Genomic DNA, 17146 nt, shown 5'->3' on the forward strand with positions numbered 1-17146 from the left:
TAGGTGACATGCACGTGCATCAAAATCTTAGATATCCTTTTATTTTCGTGCATTTTTATCATTGATATGTACTGACGTATTGTTATAGAGTGAAAGAAATAACTTCGGAGCAACAAAAGAAATCCTAATAACAGTAATACCGTTATAGAATTATCATTATAAAGGTAGGGCATTGTACTATGGAGCATTGACGTAAGTTGGTTTCTCCGCAAATTGTCCTAATAGGGGTAATATTGTTATAGGGGCAGTGCTACTGTGCAGGGCATGGATGTGGCTTTAGGTTTTTATTTTAAATTTTCCTAATGATATAATGTTAGGGAATGATTTGCTTTGCATGGGCCATTGCAGACGGATTATCTGTGTCAATTGTGCTTTTCCAACAAGACCTTGTAATTTGCAAACCTGAATTAGGTTGTTTTGATGAAAAGTTTTCTTATACATCTTGGCAGTTTGTGATTTGCTGTCTTTCCATCGTCATTTATTGCCACATACAATCTAATGCAATACTACATTTGTGATTGAACCACTTTTATCAGAAGCATGATACTTTTCAAACAGGCACAAACAGGTAGATAATCAACCATGTACATAGCTACATACACAAACCGGGAGTGCTTCAGCTCTCTTTGAGTAGGCTCTGCATCAGCATGAGTTTTACAAATTCCTGTAACTCAAGGTCATAACTGAAATAAGCATGGGCTCGGGAAAGAGATTGTAAGTTTTAGCTATGGCTCTCAGTGTTTGAAATTTAGGGGTTTGCAACTAAGGCCTATGGTCTGGCGACCATACTTTTTGTGATTAGTCGCCAAACCTTAGACTCATCCACTTCTCAGTATTAGTGTAATGCAATTCTATACTCTTTAATTGATGTTCCTCTTAGGGTACTGTGTGTTATAGTAAGCATGACATGAGGCTTAATCTACTACCTAATGTGTAAGTCAGCTAGAGTGCAATTTGTGTGTATGACGTGCAATTAGTATTGAAAGTAATGGTGATTTTATAGACCACAAGTGCACTTATAGTTTCTAGAATAAACAAAAACTAGTTAAAATATTGAACTGATAAGCTAATTAGGCTGATTTGCTAATAGACTTTTGAGAATGAAGTTGTTCTGGGTTATAAACATTTTAAATTATATTGGCAAGAAACCAAACTAAGAATTATAGCTTACAATTCATTAGTGGCATCTTGCCACAGTTCTCACAGCTTGTTATGACTACACTAGAACCTCCCTAATTCAGACCTCTAAGATCCGGGCACTTTTTCCCAGCGTATATCAGGTCTTGGGGCTCCAAGGTAAACACTGCAAGAAACTCCTCGTATAAACACTCAATTCTCAAGCTGTCTTGATTATCATGTTCCAGTGTGTAGGAAATTGCTTATGTAACGAATGTGGTTGTAGTACAATGTACACATGTACATTATAGTGTAGTACAACTGTGTACACTGTACACACAACTGTATGTAGAACTGGTATGACATTCACGAAACCTTACATTAACATGGTCTGGGATTCCTAGGATGTGACAGGTGTCAGAGCTGTATATATATAATATAGAGAGAGTTGCGACAACCAGCATTTTGGGCACCATTTTGACTCCAACTGCGTAACTACAATAATCTTGAAAAAATTGTAGGAAACAAATGACGTTTCCATAATAAACTGAGCTGTTACCTTACTCAAGCAGAAACCTGTAGCGTAAAATTGAGGTCGACTGAACGTCAGTACGTACTGACGTTCTGACATATGTGTTATTCAAATTGAGAGTTATCAAAATGAGCATTGAAGAAATCAAACAGAAATTTACAAGGCTCTTCTTACGGTAATTTTACTAGTTATCAAACTGTGTAGTGTTCTAATGTGTACTGCAGATATAGGAGCCTGTCAGTACCATTCAAAATGCCACATGACACTAAAAATTAATTATATTCTTGTAACCTTGTGGGCAGTCTAGCCACAGCACTCTAGCAGGCCTAAGACATTTGCTAAGACGTTCTTTTTTGACACTTGTTTATACATGTTTGTACAAAATGTTTTCCTCTTGCGTCACACAAGTAAGAATAAAGTATAGGAGTCCAATTGTTTTGGCTGACTCGATTTGTCCACACTTTTCTTCTTCTGGCAGCATTTTGGGAATTTTGAGCACTGTCTCTTCTTTTGCAAATTAATTATTTTCTGGTTGCAGTACTGCAGGTGTAGAATGTAATATAGCGGTAGTAGATGTGAGTGACATATGGAGTGTTTATGCAAAACATCGGTCAGGTTATTTTGTTTCACAGAACCTAACCAAATGATTTTTTGACTGGTTGTGTTACTGGTTGTAGTTTGCTTTTTGCATTTTTTGTGATGAGTTTTTACTTTGTGAATACATCGCTGATTATCTGTATGTTGCAATTGCACAGAGAGCTGAAGCTTGTGTATCTCGGTTGAAAGAGTTGAATCCTATGGTAGAAATATTGTCGGATGTTGACAGTGTGGATGAAAAGCAAGACTCTTATTTCGCACAATATGATGTAGTATGTCTGACTGGATGTATTCCACACATTATGGTGAGAAATGTGCATTTGTATGACACATTGCTAATGGTGCAGCAACAAAATTTAATGAAGAATTTTATTGTACGAAATTGGTTTGTTATGTGTTTGACTTTGAGTTGCATGGTACATTTGTAGGCACACAAGGTCACACAGCTGTTTTTTACAGCTTGGTGATGTACTGTAGATACAAACGTAGATGTACTGTTAGCAAACGTCAATGGCAAACTGAACTTGCATGAATATTTTGACCCCTGATTAGTTTGGTTTGTCTACCAGTTCTAAAACAGACTTGCAGTTGAAGTACTGTGGAAACAAGCTATTGATGTATGAGTCACCATAAGTTGTGATGAAAATCTATCAGCAGAGCAGGTTTACATACACAAGTTGAGCCAATCTTCTTGACCAAAGGATAACAGCAACGTAGGGAAAGAAGTAACAAATACAGTCCAAATCAGAACTGACAATCTTCTAGTTAGAAAAAAATGAAACCATGCAGTTGATATATATGTACAATCACGACAAATGAAATTTCTTTTTAGGTAATTAAAGTGAATTGCTGAAATGATTATATTTAGTATCAATTCACTTCAAAATGTGCAAGGAAAAGTTATTTGATTATGTAGCTTTTTTACCAGAATGTGGGAGGCATAACTACAAGAAAGCATAGTGGCACGACATTATCAACTGGTAGGCATTGCTATTTTAGAGTTACGTGAAAAACGAGTGAGACTGATCAATAGTCATACCTTTCTGTGTGAAAGGAATGCCCCAGGGGAGGCTCAAACTCTCGACCTTTGCATATGGCAAGGTTTTGCACGTGAAAGCACAGCGGTGCTGCCTATAAGCACAACTCACTAATGCACGAGAACAAGGAGGGTCAATTGATCTAATTGTGGTAAATGAGGTTCATGCAACTTTATTGTAAATGGAGGTACAAACATGATACTGTAACTGCAAGTCTATTGCGTTTGCCAAACGAATCACGATGCACGTTATTTGTGTTCACAGAAGAGAGTGTCTCGTATCTGTCATCATCATGGTGTCAAGTTCTTTTGTGGTGATACTTGGGGATATTTTGGATATTTCTTTACTGATTTTGGTAGTCATCCTCATCAATATGTTGAGGAGGAAACGAAGAAAGAAGAATCAACACTTGTTAAGAAGGTATGATTTGATTGGTTGCTTTAGTTTGAGTTGCATTGGTGGGACTATCTTGTCTTCAAGAGACTTACCGATGTGTGTGTGTGTGTGTGTGTGTGTGTGTGTGTGTGTGTGTGTGTGTGTGTGTGTGTGTGTGTGTGTGTGTGTGTGTGTGTGGTGTGGTGTGGTGTGTGGTGCATCTTTCAAAGTATTTCTGGATGTACACCTTACCTCACATTTGTGACAGGAAATTTCTTTTGTGAGTTTAACTACTGCTTTGAACTTTGACCTGACAAAATACAAGAATGTCAAACGTCTTCCAACATTGTATTTTGTTTTGCAAGGTGATTTATGGTGTAAATTAAGTAAATCTTGTTGTTTGTATGTGGTAGCCAGACCAACAGTGCAAGGTGATTTACTAATGATTAACACTTTTGTTTGGTAAAAATATCAATAAATGGTGTACAGTTGTTGTAATGTTCTGCTTATCGTGTATTAGAGTCTGACACAAGGCTTTGTTACTACAGTAGTTTCCCGTATACATAGCGTACGCTAATACTACTTTTGGCATTACGCTACATCTCCCCTTATCAAGTTAAAGCACAACACAACACAACACAAGAAAACTATTATCGAACAGTCATGGTCCTTCTGCCAACTCGGAGGCTTGCAACTTTGCCAGATCTTGTGACCTCCAGACCTGCTTGGCCGTTTTCCCCTGCTGCTTCATTTGCTTGGACTTCATCATCATTCAGTGCTGTCTCATTCCTTGGTTCCTCCCTTTCACCCACGGCTAACTGATCATTTTACCTCTTCCTCATCGTTGCTATATAGTACCGTATCACCTTGCATTGCTCTTGTTGTGTGACGAAGTTGGAGTTGCTGCCGATTTGATGATAAACAGTGCCACTGTTTCTACTACCACTTACGAACCATCATGAAGTTTGTGGTGGACCATTGCTGGGATTTTCATGGTCTGACTTTTTCCATCCGAGATCATCACGCGATCTCTTACTTGTAACGTCCTTAGCTGGCGAGCTCCGTGCTGGCGATTGTAATTGAGTGCTTGATTTTCTTTACTATTTGCATCATTTCTGTGCACTTGAGAAGGCTCTACTGCAGCTGGAAGGAGGTAGCTTGGACTAGCAGGCAAAGTCGTACGAAGTCGACTACCCATCAACAATTGTGCTGGGGAATAGTGAGTACTTTCTTGAGGTGTTGACCAGTATGCAAGCAAGGCAAGTTGAAAATCTTCTTTATGTTCAGCAGCCTTCGTCAATAACCTTTTACTGTTTGCATCATCCATTTGACTGCGCAGTTGCCTTGAGGATGACGTGGTGATGAAGTGGATTAAGAAACCCATAAAGGGAAGCGAATGCTTGCATTTCACTCGAGACAAACTGAGGACCGTTGTCACTAAACAACACGTCCGGAACCCCATACCTGGAAAGTTCTCCTTCAAAATGGATATGACTGCTGACTTCGTCATGCTCTTTAAGCTAATGGACTTCTGGGAACCTTGAGTAATAGTTTACTAACAGTGGACACTGATGTCTCTGCCATTCAAAGATGTCCACAGCCAGTTTTTGCCGCAGTCGCCTAGAGTGAAGGTTGGCATGATAGGTTCTTTGCTTTGCTGATTGAGATACTTATCACAAACGTCACAGCTAGACACTCTGTTTTCCAACTGTGTCCCAATGCCCGGCCACCACATCACATCCCTAGCTCTTGCTTTAGACTTTGCAATTTCCAGGTGCCCTTCATGTTCTCTATTAATTATCTCACCCCTTATGGCAACGGAATAACAATCTGATGACCCCTAATATCATGCCTTCAACTTCAGTAAATAAATGTCGACTGGACCAAAACCCCTTTAATGCATCAGATGTCTGATGTTTTGATGCTGGCCATCCAGAACGTATATACTGAAGCAACAAGGCCAACTGTGGGTCTTGTATTGTCTGCTTACATATCTGTGCTCGTCTTGCCGCAAAGGTCTGTCTTGGCCAAATAAGGGTTTCTAAGGCGTTAACATGACAATCGATAATCTCCTGCAACACATGATCTGCCGGTCCACGTGACAGCACGTCTGCCAAAATCAACTGTTTTCTCGGAAACATAAGTGACGTTGGTACATTCGCATCTTCAACCTCTGCAAACAGGGAGGGCACTGTTACCAGGGGCTTGTGTTCTGTCTCTATCATTACTGGATCATCCATTCCAAACAAATATGAGTGGAATTTCTCGCAGGCCTACATCATCGTGAGTGCCTCCTTCTCAATTTGAGAATATTCTCGGTGTCTGAAAGAGCTTGAGATGCATAAGTCACCGGCTCTAGACAACCGTTCGGCTGAGGCTGCAATAAACTGCATCTATGCTGTGTGATGAGGCATCTGCCAAGACGGTGGTAGACGCAGAGGGCAAGTAGTATACCAGAACTGGGGCCGTTGTAATGCTAGTATGAAGTGATGCAAAGGCCGCTTCGTGCGTCGTAGTCCAATTCCAGTTCGATCAGATGTCAGCAATTCCCACAAAGGAAAGAAGCAGAGACTTCAGAATGATGGGAGAAATTTAGTCAGGTACGCAACCATCCCATGAATTGGCATAGCTCCTCACAGTCTTCAGGTTTACGTATAGCAGCAATGGCTTTAATTTTTGCCTCGTCCGATTTCAATCCTGTTCTGGTCAAAACGTGACCAAAGAATATGACATATGTAGCACGAAATTTACTTTTTGCTGACTTCAACCAAAGACCGCTCTCTTGACAGCGATCTAGAACCGCACGCAGGCAACAGTTGTGTTCTTCTTGCGTTGACCCATAGACAATTATGTCATTGATAAAACAGTCAATCCCTTCTACTGCACCTTCCAAGATCGTGTGCAATGACCCTGTGGAACACTTCCGGGCCGGACGTTATTCGAAACAAGACTGTTGAAACGGTACTGGCCGAAGGGAGTAATGAATGTTGTGAGTTCCAAACAATCTGCGGAAAGCGGTATTTGCCAGAACCCTGACGCAGTGTCCAAGGTAGAAAACAACTTTGCTCTCTACATCTTTGAGAACAGCTCCTCCAATGTAGGCAATTGAAATTGCTCACGCTATACTACCCTATTCAACTCAGTCAAATCCACGCATATTCTAACTGTCCCAGCCTTTTTTGGAACTGGCACCATTGGGCTTACCCAAGCTGAGGGTTCTTTCACCTCTGCAATAATGCCCAGCTCAACCATTCTCTGTAGCTAACTCTTTACTTTAGGCAAAAGAGCAAACAGAACTCGTCGGGGTGTACTCACTGCACAGGGCACTGCCCCTTCCTTGATTCGAATCGAATACTAGTAATCACTCAAGTGACCAATCCTTTGGAACAACAGCAGATAATCCTTAGCCACTGGGTCGATAAGTGGCAATGCTGCAGATGCCTCGGTATCTACAGAAACAGTGTGTACCTCATTTTTTGCACAGATTCTCATTATCAATGAAAACTTTTTCACACGCGGCCAGACCAAGTAAGGGATCTGCCAATAGCGCCAGTGTAACAAAGAACAGTAGGTGGCAAGAAATGAAATGGCTTTGCAAGGAAGCTGAAACCCTACAAATACACTGTCCATCCACTGGCATGGGTTCTGCCCCATACGGCATAAGTCGTGTAGTTGTCGGTTTCAAGGACAGTCTATTTGAGAGCTGATCGTAAACACTTCAAGGCAGCAGATTGGCTTGTGCTCTTGTAAATGCCACTAGAAAGACAATTTGTCACCATTGGAACTAGCCAACTACGGCCATTGCCATTACCTGTTAGTGCCCCCCCCCCCAAAAAAAAAAGTCTGAATTTACTTTCCTCTCTGATGTTGTGTATGTTGGCACCTTAGGCCTTGTTTCAGTCGATGTGCTTGATGGTGTGGCGGCAGTAACTTGAGTCTCTTGCTGAGAGGCTTCCGACCGAATTGCCTGTGTCTTGCTTGGGTTTGTACCATGTCGATAACCACACTGAGAACACATTTATGGAGTAAGCTTTGTGTTTAGACATCAACTGTTCTTGTTTCCATCAATACCCAACTGAATCTACTGGCATCTCCAAGGATTGATCTGAAACACCATCTAACTCTCGCATCTGCTGACGACATGATTCTTCCCTTGCGGAAAACATCATAGGCTTTCTGAAGATCAAGATCTTGGGTGCATAGCAATCTTTCCTTCAGAGCAGAATCACCAACTCCCAAAACTAACCTATCTTTGATAAAAGACGCCTCCAAATGATCAAAGGAACACGTCCTGGCCAAGGTACACAACTCTGACGCAATCCTCAATAGTTTCTCCTAACTGACGATTTCTGAATTTGTGTCTTTCATACGTGATATTGAACTTTGGAAGGAAATGTGACTCCAACTTGGCCATAACCGCTTTGAACTCTGAAAACCCATCGTTCCTGTGCTCTACGTTAGAAATCATGATGGTATTATACATCTCGATACCTTCTTGACCTATCAAGTGAAGCAACAATGACAATTTTACCTCATCTTCCACTGCAGTGAGGTGGTTCTGGAAACGCTGTTTCCACTTCCTCCACTCTATGCACAGGGGCTTGTCTTGCCACATAGGCGGAGGAACAGCCAGATGAGTGGATACTGCCATGACCCCACTCCTGGTACTATGTAACGTTCTGCTCGTCATCTATTAGAGTCTGCCACGAGGCTTCGTTACTACATTAGTTTCCTGTATACATAGCGTACGCTAATGCTACGTATGGCACTAAGCTACAGTTGTTGTATTGGTAATGGTCACACTGAAGCACATAGATATATCATAACTTTTGAATGCTCATTGTAAGTCAATATTATATTAGAACATCAGTCATGGCTCAACGTCAGGTGATATAATGGTCAATTATTTGCACCCATTTGAAAGCAAATAACTATTTCAGTTGATCAGTTCTTATAGTCCATGGGCCAGGTCCCAAAAAGACAAAGTTGCATTCCACCCACGTGAAGACACACATTTCTTTTTACGAAATGTTAGAGGAATCCATTTAAAGCATTTCTTCACTTGTCCTCCTTCGCGAATGTTGTCCGTTTGGTTGCATTTGCCTATTTTTGGTTCTGACAGCGAGTACGCTCGGTACTTCAAGGGCAGACTCTGTTTTCTAGCATTATAAGCATAACATTAACTTGAAGAAGAAATATATGAGTATTTAGACAGCAGCTATTCAAAACATTAACGAGAGACTGGACAAACACAAACAGATTGCGCTTGAGTCTCTGCACTAATGTGCGTTAGCGGCAATGCCGTTTCTCTTGCCGTTGTCAGCAAAGACTTCTAGTGCGTTTACACTGCCAAGTAGCCTTATATCCTCGTTTGCGAAGTCTTGTTTAAACTCAGCTGTATTCACACCTACGTTCATAGCTAGTCAAGCGACTCTGTTAGCTATCTAGATGTACATGTACCATATTTTTGTCTTTATCTTCCAGTGTCCTTGAGTCAAGGCTGCTCTAGTGTGAACACACCTTAGTTTTGCTTCTAACCTTTGTAAATGGTATATATGTACATACTCTAGTAGCATATCCTCACCAGATCTAGATAGAACAAACACGGATGTTTCTTGTTTCTACGAACGGACTATCACGTAAAAGGATGTCTACAAGGAGGCGAACATTGGAAGAATAACAAGGATCTAGACTGATGTAATGCTACTAGGACACTATGACCGAGTCCCTCAAAGACCAATTATGCAGAAATGATGTCTTCAAAACAGTTTCAATGTATACAATCTGCGTACATGAAGTTCACCGATTCTGATCGCGGACAGACGGCATCGTTTTGGATGTCGTACTGCTATATGATTGAACTACTGCTGCAGTTTGTTCGGTCCACTCGGATTGGAGACTGGTCTCTCCACTTGCAATGCCTTCACGACATGATACCATGGATGTTTGCATACGACAGAACAAACTACTGTCGGTATCTCACTGTCTACTGGTACGACATGGTCTCTCTTGCAGAAACCCATCCGGATGCTCACGCTCTGTTAGAAGCAGGAGAGTTTGCTGTCCAAAGGTCTCATAACGTCTTCGCACAAGTACCTGTTGACATGGCCATTGAACAATCTCTAAATCGCAATACTAAAACCAAAGGAGGAGTTATTGGTAGTAGTCTGAGATGCAGAGCCGTTCAGAGATGGATTGCCACGGCACATGACCATGCAGTCATAACTGCAGCTTGCCACAGTTTGGCTGGCATTTCAAAAGAGTCTGATAGAAGCAAGCGACACAAAGATTTGACGCGAATAAAGCAAGACGAAGATGATGTTCAGAGTGTAATTGGTACGCTTGAAAGTTGGTCTAACCCATTTGAGGCGGCAAGCTGCGTTGTGAACATTTCATCTGGAATAATGGCTCCACCTGACGTTGCGAACGACCTCTTGCAAGCGTACCAAATAGGAAGCACAATGCCAAGAAATTTGTTCATGAACACTTGTGTCGTGGCAGTGTTGGATTTTTTGATAAGCTGCAAAAGTTGAAGCTGAAAACTTTCTCATCGATGGCCAAGGCAGTTGCAGTCAGAGCTAATTCTCGTGATGTAGCAATAAAGGCTGACAGGAGCTTCTTTTCACGAATGTTGGCAATTTTGACGAGTAGGAATCTTGACTTGTGGATGGTCTTTCGTTTTCCTTAATTAAGTCCACTGCCCTTGAGTTTGGCTTCACCGCATGGTAATTTGAATAAAACAACCAAGTCTTCTTTACTGCCTCTCTTGGAAAGCTATGGCTCCCCGGTAGAAAACATTGGCAGAGCAGCACTGCTAGTCGACGCAATGGCTACCATTCAATCACTTACTAGGCCTACAGGCACTTTTCGAGATCTTGCTTTTCAAATTCTTCGCTCAGTGCTAGACACTCATGACCACAATCAGCTTTCTCGTGTTGACTTTGTCATAGATCGCTATCCATCTGTATCCATCAAAGACGTAGAGCGCAGCAAGCGTCCCTCTACCGGCGTTGTTTCCCGTATTATTAATGCGTCTCAGCGATGTCCAAAGCAGTGGAAGAAGTACCTAAGCTCTGGAAACAACAAGAGTGCTCTGTTGGACTTTTTTAGTAAACGATTGGACTTCTTGCTACAGTAGGGTGCTCAAAAACATCAAATTTTATGTTTGTTTTGGAACCGGTTGTGTCCACTTGACATCTACCGAGGGTGAACAGGTATCGCGGTCAGAGGTTCTTGAGCTAATGTGCTGTCATGAGGAGGCAGACATAAGACTCTTCCTACACGCTGCACACGCTGCACAATCTAGAGAATCAACTACCATCATCAAATCTCCAGACACTGACGTTGCTGTCATTGGCATATATGCAGCCTCTTTGGATGTTTTTTGTCATGATCAGTTACTGTGGCTAACGGGTACCAAGGACCGGTGGTGTTTCGCGCATTTGTCAAGGCTAGTCCACGCACTTGGAACAGAAATATGCAACTCTCTTCCAGGATATCATGCATTCACTGGTTGCGATACTGCGAGTGCATTCTATGGTAAAGGCAAAAAGCGGTCTTTTGAAATTCTAATAAAGATCGTACAATTCAGGCAGGCATGGCAGGACTAAAAGTAGCCCCTGAATGCTCGTTAGACACTCAAAAAAGTTGTGAATTGTTTCTTTTGTCGATTGTATGGACAACAGAACTGCACATCTATTAATGAAGCAAGGTACAAAATCTTTTGTGCTAAGGCTTCTGCTTGCCAGAACCTCCCTCAACAGCCGATGCCCTGTCATTGCACGTCAAACGGACCAACTACCAAGCCTACATTTGGAAACATGCTCTCCAAGCCTTTTCTGCCGTCAGAAGTTGTAATGGACACGGTTGGATTGTGTATGGACAGGAAAAATAGAAATCAAGTGGATGAGCCAGCCCCCAGCACCAGATGCAATTCTAGAAGTACTTAACTGCAGCTGCAAAACTGGTTGCAACAGCAATTGCTGCGGTTGATTTAGAAATGAACTGACGGGTACAAAAATCTGTTGATGCGAGAATTGCAGTAACTGTGGCCGGGGAGAGGACGACACCAATGCTGTAGATATTCATAATGCTCCTATTGATGATGACGACGGCGATGATGATGACGATGATGATAGTGATAGGGATGGTACTGCTGAAAATTAAGTTAAGATAGCAGCGTATCGTCAGACGGGGGATTGACAGCGTAAATATCACAGCGACATATAGCTGCCAATTTTGAGAGTTTTATGTAAGAAATGTGGTATTACTAAATTAGAAATGCAATATTGGGTTGACTTTGGTGTAGAAAATAATTTACTTAGTTTTCAAACGTCTTTTGAATGCTACTACGTATGGTGCAACCTTGGACAACGGACCGTCGGCGCTGCTTAAATTAAAATATTTAATTACAGCTAAACGGACACTTTTCGTAACGGGGGACAAGTGCAGAAATGCTGTACTTGGACATGTCTATCATTTGGTGATAAGAAACTTGTGTCTTCACGAGGGTGGAATGGGACTTGTTTTCTGAAGCCTTTTTCTGACCTTGGCCCATGTACTATTAACGGCTTTTTGAGGAGAGAGATAATAGATGGATGGACACTCTTGTGACAGGCATGACCAGGCTCCATTAGTTACTCTCAAAAGTCTCATAATTTGAATTGTATTGGTATTTGCTGTATTGATCAAAGATTAGTTAAACTGTAATGAATTGCGTTAATGATAAGTCAACTATCTGTTATGCTAAATATCACAAGTATTGTGTAATTGAATTCTATTACTACTTAATTCAAGTAGACATAACATTTAATTTTTATCTTTAGTTGCAGAACATTGGCTTTTATGTACACCTGCTCATGCTTTATTAATTTTGTATGTTTTTGCTTCGTGGCAAGGAGTGTTATAAAAGTACCTGTCGTAGCTGCTAAACCAAAATATACATTTAGCAAATAGTTTCAGCTGCATGATGTACAATAGTAGGCACTTAAATACTGCCAACTAATTCTTATGAAATAATGTGTTTTGTCAGTGTTTCTTAGTTTCTTTGAATCTTTTGGTCGGTACCCTTATACAACTTCACATGATGACACTGAGAGACTGATGTCTGTAAAGGAAGATTTGTTTGATCAGTGGAAGTTAGATCAATCCATACTTGAAGACAGTTTTGCAAGGTACAGCTGATACATAGCTTTGCAACACTGTAACGCCACAGTTGGTGTGATGTAACTGTTGTTGCACTATTTCTTAAAAGCTTTCGTGGCAATGCATGCAGGCTAATAGGATTAGTCATCTTTGACTGCTTGTGATGTATGTAGTTATTGGTTGTATCTAGCTTGTTAGAGTGCATATGCTTGTCATTTGACTGGATTCTCTTAATTTAGGCACTGTAAGGCTGAATTAAGTCCTGTGTGTGCTATTGTGGGTGGAGTTTTGGGACAGGAAATTATTAAGGTGAATTTTGTTGCTACTGTTTAGTAATTGAGAGTATGGTAAACAAGCTTAGATAGTGTTGTTTATGTTAGTGTGAGTGTTTTCATCTATTTCAGAGTTGATATAAATTAAGTTACGTCTTCGCTGAGAAATAGCAAGTCAGATTTTCTTCCGGTTCTTCAAGTTCCGGAAATGGGCGTGGTGTAGTGTACACGTTACAGGTGGGAGATGCGTGTGCGTCTGTATAGTCAGCAGCCTGTAAAAATGACTACATCTTCATATTCAAGGCAACGCTGCTAGGGCAGAGGCAACGGCAGCAACAGTTATTCTTCTGAAGAGCCCTTTGGAGTTTTTTTACGTGATGATAACGTTCTGTCATTGCATGAATCGCAGAATGAAGAAGATCTGCTGGGAGCCATTATAGTGACTAGACCACACAGGTTCGAGTTCAGCGACAGTGTCTCTGAAGCTTTGAGATTGCCTGCTGCCTTGGAAGCTGACGAGGAAGAGGACATGCTACTCAATAGCCTGTTACCATTGTAAGTAGAAGTAAGAGTAGCAAACGTAATCGATGCACATCCAGGTAAGTAAACAACTATCACAGGTGCAGCTGCAGTCATTGTGAGATGATGGATACGTACTCGTGTGGAGTGCGTGTGCTGTCAAAATGTATTTGAGGGTTGTGTCAAATAATGATGCCGTAATTATGTTGAATACTAGCGACAATAATTGTGCAGTGTACTGGTGAGTTCATGCAAAACTCTAGCTATTACTGTGAGAAAGAACAAAATGAATTGAATTTTTTGTACGTTGATCTCACATTGGCACAAGAGTTGACTTCACTGTACAGTATACTGTAATACATACGACTGCATTCACTACACATGACGATCAAGCAACTAGACACAAGTCTATATATAGTCATCAAGAGTCTGGTCATTTGCAGTACTTTTAGTCCTGCACGAGAGTCTTCCTTACCCCCATTTTTCCCACTTCTCAAATGTGGCTCTCCTATTTTTGTGAAGGTTCCAGAGTGGTGCAATCTTGAAGTGTGGAGGCAGGTAGATGGAAATGGTGGCCTCGATTTCGCTCTTCTACAACCCAGACCAAGCTCTTGAATAGACCTGGCTGTACGTATCTTGAAGCAATCAGGCTAAAAGTGGTTACTACAGACTCCTGTCCTCTCAGTAGGACGCGTCGTACTCAGTTGTCGCCCGGACAACACAAACGGCTCTGCTATTGTCCTCCTTATTTGCAATTCCCACTCTTTTCATAGCTTGGGGATCTTCAGAGATCGAAACACACTTGCGTATGACTTGTGCAAATTGGTGCATCCTGCGGTCACGCAACACCAAACCATTCTTTCAGCACAGATTCTTTTGTTTACAGTACACGCTAGTGTGGAGTCTTCTCTCTGTGATGTGTACACTACACTACGCCCGTTACCGGAACTTGAAGAACCAGAAGCAACTTTGATCTGCTATATCTCAGCGAAGACTTAACTTTAAAATCTAGAACTATTTTCCTGTCATATATGCAACTATAACTATCAATTTTCCATCATAAAAAATTTTGATTTTTGCGTTGCACTTTAAACTTTAGGTCTAGATTTATCTTTAGACCCAGCTACTAATAGGTCATTCAAAAATTATCACAATTTCACAAGCATACAAAACACACACTAGGCGAGTGGTTATGGCTTCTGTACGCTTCATAACATGTTGATTGTTAGCAAATGGATCATGATAATTTCTCTGTTTTCCATGGCCGGAATTTTCGTGCTGGTCACCTGTATGTATGGAATTTGCAAACATGTACGACTGTGGCAGCCTACTTCGGTTTTGTTCTAGAACAACATCAGCCATCCATAAAGAGCCCAGCTGTCTATCATGTCTTTGTGTACTTGAATTACCAAGAATCTCGAGCTGACATCATTCGAACAGGTCAACTGGAATGGAAGAAGAGCTGTATCAATGCAGAAGCATTGAAGACCACTTGCTAACCTTCTAAGACCGTGTTTCCACTAGCTGCACCTTTAACTAGTTTAGCTTAAACGTGTTTCTACTAGGAACTTGCACATCCAGGATGTGCAAAACAAACTGTGTAGGAACGCTTTATTTTTTAAGTATTGGGCTGCTCTGTCGTCAAGTCAGAGGTATTGTTTGTTGTCAATTTAGCATTTGCTAGTAGGAATTTGCATAACAATGACCAAGGACATGGTCTTCTCTCTCTTCTTAGCTACTGATTTGTTTCCTTTAGTTAACGGGCCTAACATAGTTTATGGCAAACCTATCTCAGAAAAATAGTCAATATCATCAAAACGGCATTGTCAGAAACCATCTAAACAAGCACGCTCAAGTCACGTGACAGTTAAGCCTAAACCACTTTGCTAAACCTGCTACAAAACAGGTTTAATAAGAAATTGGTTTAGGTTTAGAATATAACTGGTTTAGCACAGGTGGAAACAGGTCAATCAATCCTCAACCAGCTTAGCTTAAACCACTTGTTAAAACAGTTTGGGTGCTAGTGGAAACATGCCCTAATAGATGTAACCATGGTCATCTATTGAATTATGCATCAACAATATTGTGTACACTTTGGAGAGGGGAGGGAGGCTTCAGAAAGCATGCGCTTGCGCTTGTGAAAAATGACCCTTAATTAAGCTTATGGTTTTAGCTGTTTGACCTACATCTATAACATTCTGAGTGTACAAATTTGCATTTATTCAATTCTGAGGTACATATATAATGTCTAACTTAAGCTGGCACTCTAACACATAATTCTTCATTTTATGAAGGTATAGCAGTGAGTCTCACACTGCTGGTGAATATCAGGGCTCCACATTGCGACCATTTTTTCAGTAGGCGATTAACTGGACGCTTGTAAGTTGCCAGAGGCGACCTAATCTACTCTTGTTTGGTCGCTAGTTGGCCTGAGCTAGCTCTTCCAGAACAGCTAGGAAGTGCAAATCTGGCAATACGCCATGTGGGTACGGCGACAGACACCTGCTCACTGAAATCTGACACCATACTGTAATCTGTCACCATTATCCTGGAAACTGACACTTCCTGTGGCTTGGGAGATAATTGAAGCATGTACTATAGTAGTCAATTATCAAGGCAATTTGTGATCACACTTACACTAGTGAGGTAATGGCTGCATGTACTATGCATTTGATAATGCCGCCACCAGTCTGTTACACAAGCGTCAAAAGGTGCTGCTGCATTTCATCATACATGTACCTCTCGCTTGATCATCTGTTGCCTCGTTGTCATGTCGTTTCTTCCTGGTAAGATTGTCAACCCCAGTGCAACCCTGCAGACATTATCTCGAAATCAATTTATTCCGCATATGCTTTACTTCACTCCATTTTGGTGATGGTGGAAGCAAACTGTAATTGCATGTTTAACATAAAATGCACAGCTGTGCTCAGCTACTTTGCATGGGATTCTAAGGCATTCGAATGCGCTATGGTTTGTACTGGGTCTCCAAGTCTGTTGGGGTGTATGCACGGAGCTGGCAACTAATTATTTTTACTTTGTCGCAATATAGATGTAATGGATTACACCAAATCTTGTCATACATGTGGGGAAAGGATACCACCACATCAAAGAGCATGACCTCCTTTGAAAGAAGACCTCATAGGGGAGAGGCCATTTGAGAGACTCAAAATAGACACTAAAAGGATAGTTACCTTGAACTGACAAGTGATCACAATTTATCTTAGTTATTCAGGATGCATATTCCAAGTATGTAGAATTGTTTCCGTTGTAACGACAGACATCAGAAGAAGTAAGTTGCAAGATTCAAGAATGGATTGGTAGATGTGGACTGCCAGAAGTAGTTCATTTCGACAATGGAACATGTTTCACAAGTTGAGTTTTGAGCAATTTTGTAGTCAAGATGTGATATGGCATACTAAGTCAACGGCTTAATTCCCCCAAGCAAATGGTGCTATAGAACATTTCAATAGGAGATTGAGGGAAATGCTAGCAAAGGTGAGAGATTCTAACTATATAACATGGCAAAAGTATCTGACACAAGTCCAATTGGCCTA

At 41.1% G+C, this 17146-nt stretch overlaps 1 protein-coding gene across 4 annotated transcripts in view; it reads left to right on the forward strand.

Annotated features, from left to right (window-relative positions):
* The window catches only part of LOC134180137 (SUMO-activating enzyme subunit 1-like), a 39012-nt gene that overhangs the window by 16359 nt on the left and 5507 nt on the right, over positions 1 to 17146 (forward strand). For 2 of the 4 annotated variants that reach the window (XM_062647224.1, XM_062647223.1), the window contains exons 3-7: positions 2404 to 2550; positions 3547 to 3702; positions 3926 to 4022; positions 12689 to 12830; positions 13041 to 13110. In XM_062647224.1, the coding sequence (XP_062503208.1) occupies positions 2404 to 2550; positions 3547 to 3702; positions 3926 to 4022; positions 12689 to 12830; positions 13041 to 13110 (612 nt within the window). The remainder of the gene's footprint in view (positions 1 to 2403; positions 2551 to 3546; positions 3703 to 3925; positions 4023 to 12688; positions 12831 to 13040; positions 13111 to 17146) is intronic. The other 2 variants (XM_062647226.1, XM_062647225.1) reach the window with 1 other exon arrangement.

The sequence above is a fragment of the Corticium candelabrum genome, chromosome 5, assembly GCF_963422355.1.
Source record: "Corticium candelabrum chromosome 5, ooCorCand1.1, whole genome shotgun sequence".
Taxonomy (NCBI): Eukaryota; Metazoa; Porifera; class Homoscleromorpha; order Homosclerophorida; family Plakinidae; genus Corticium; species Corticium candelabrum.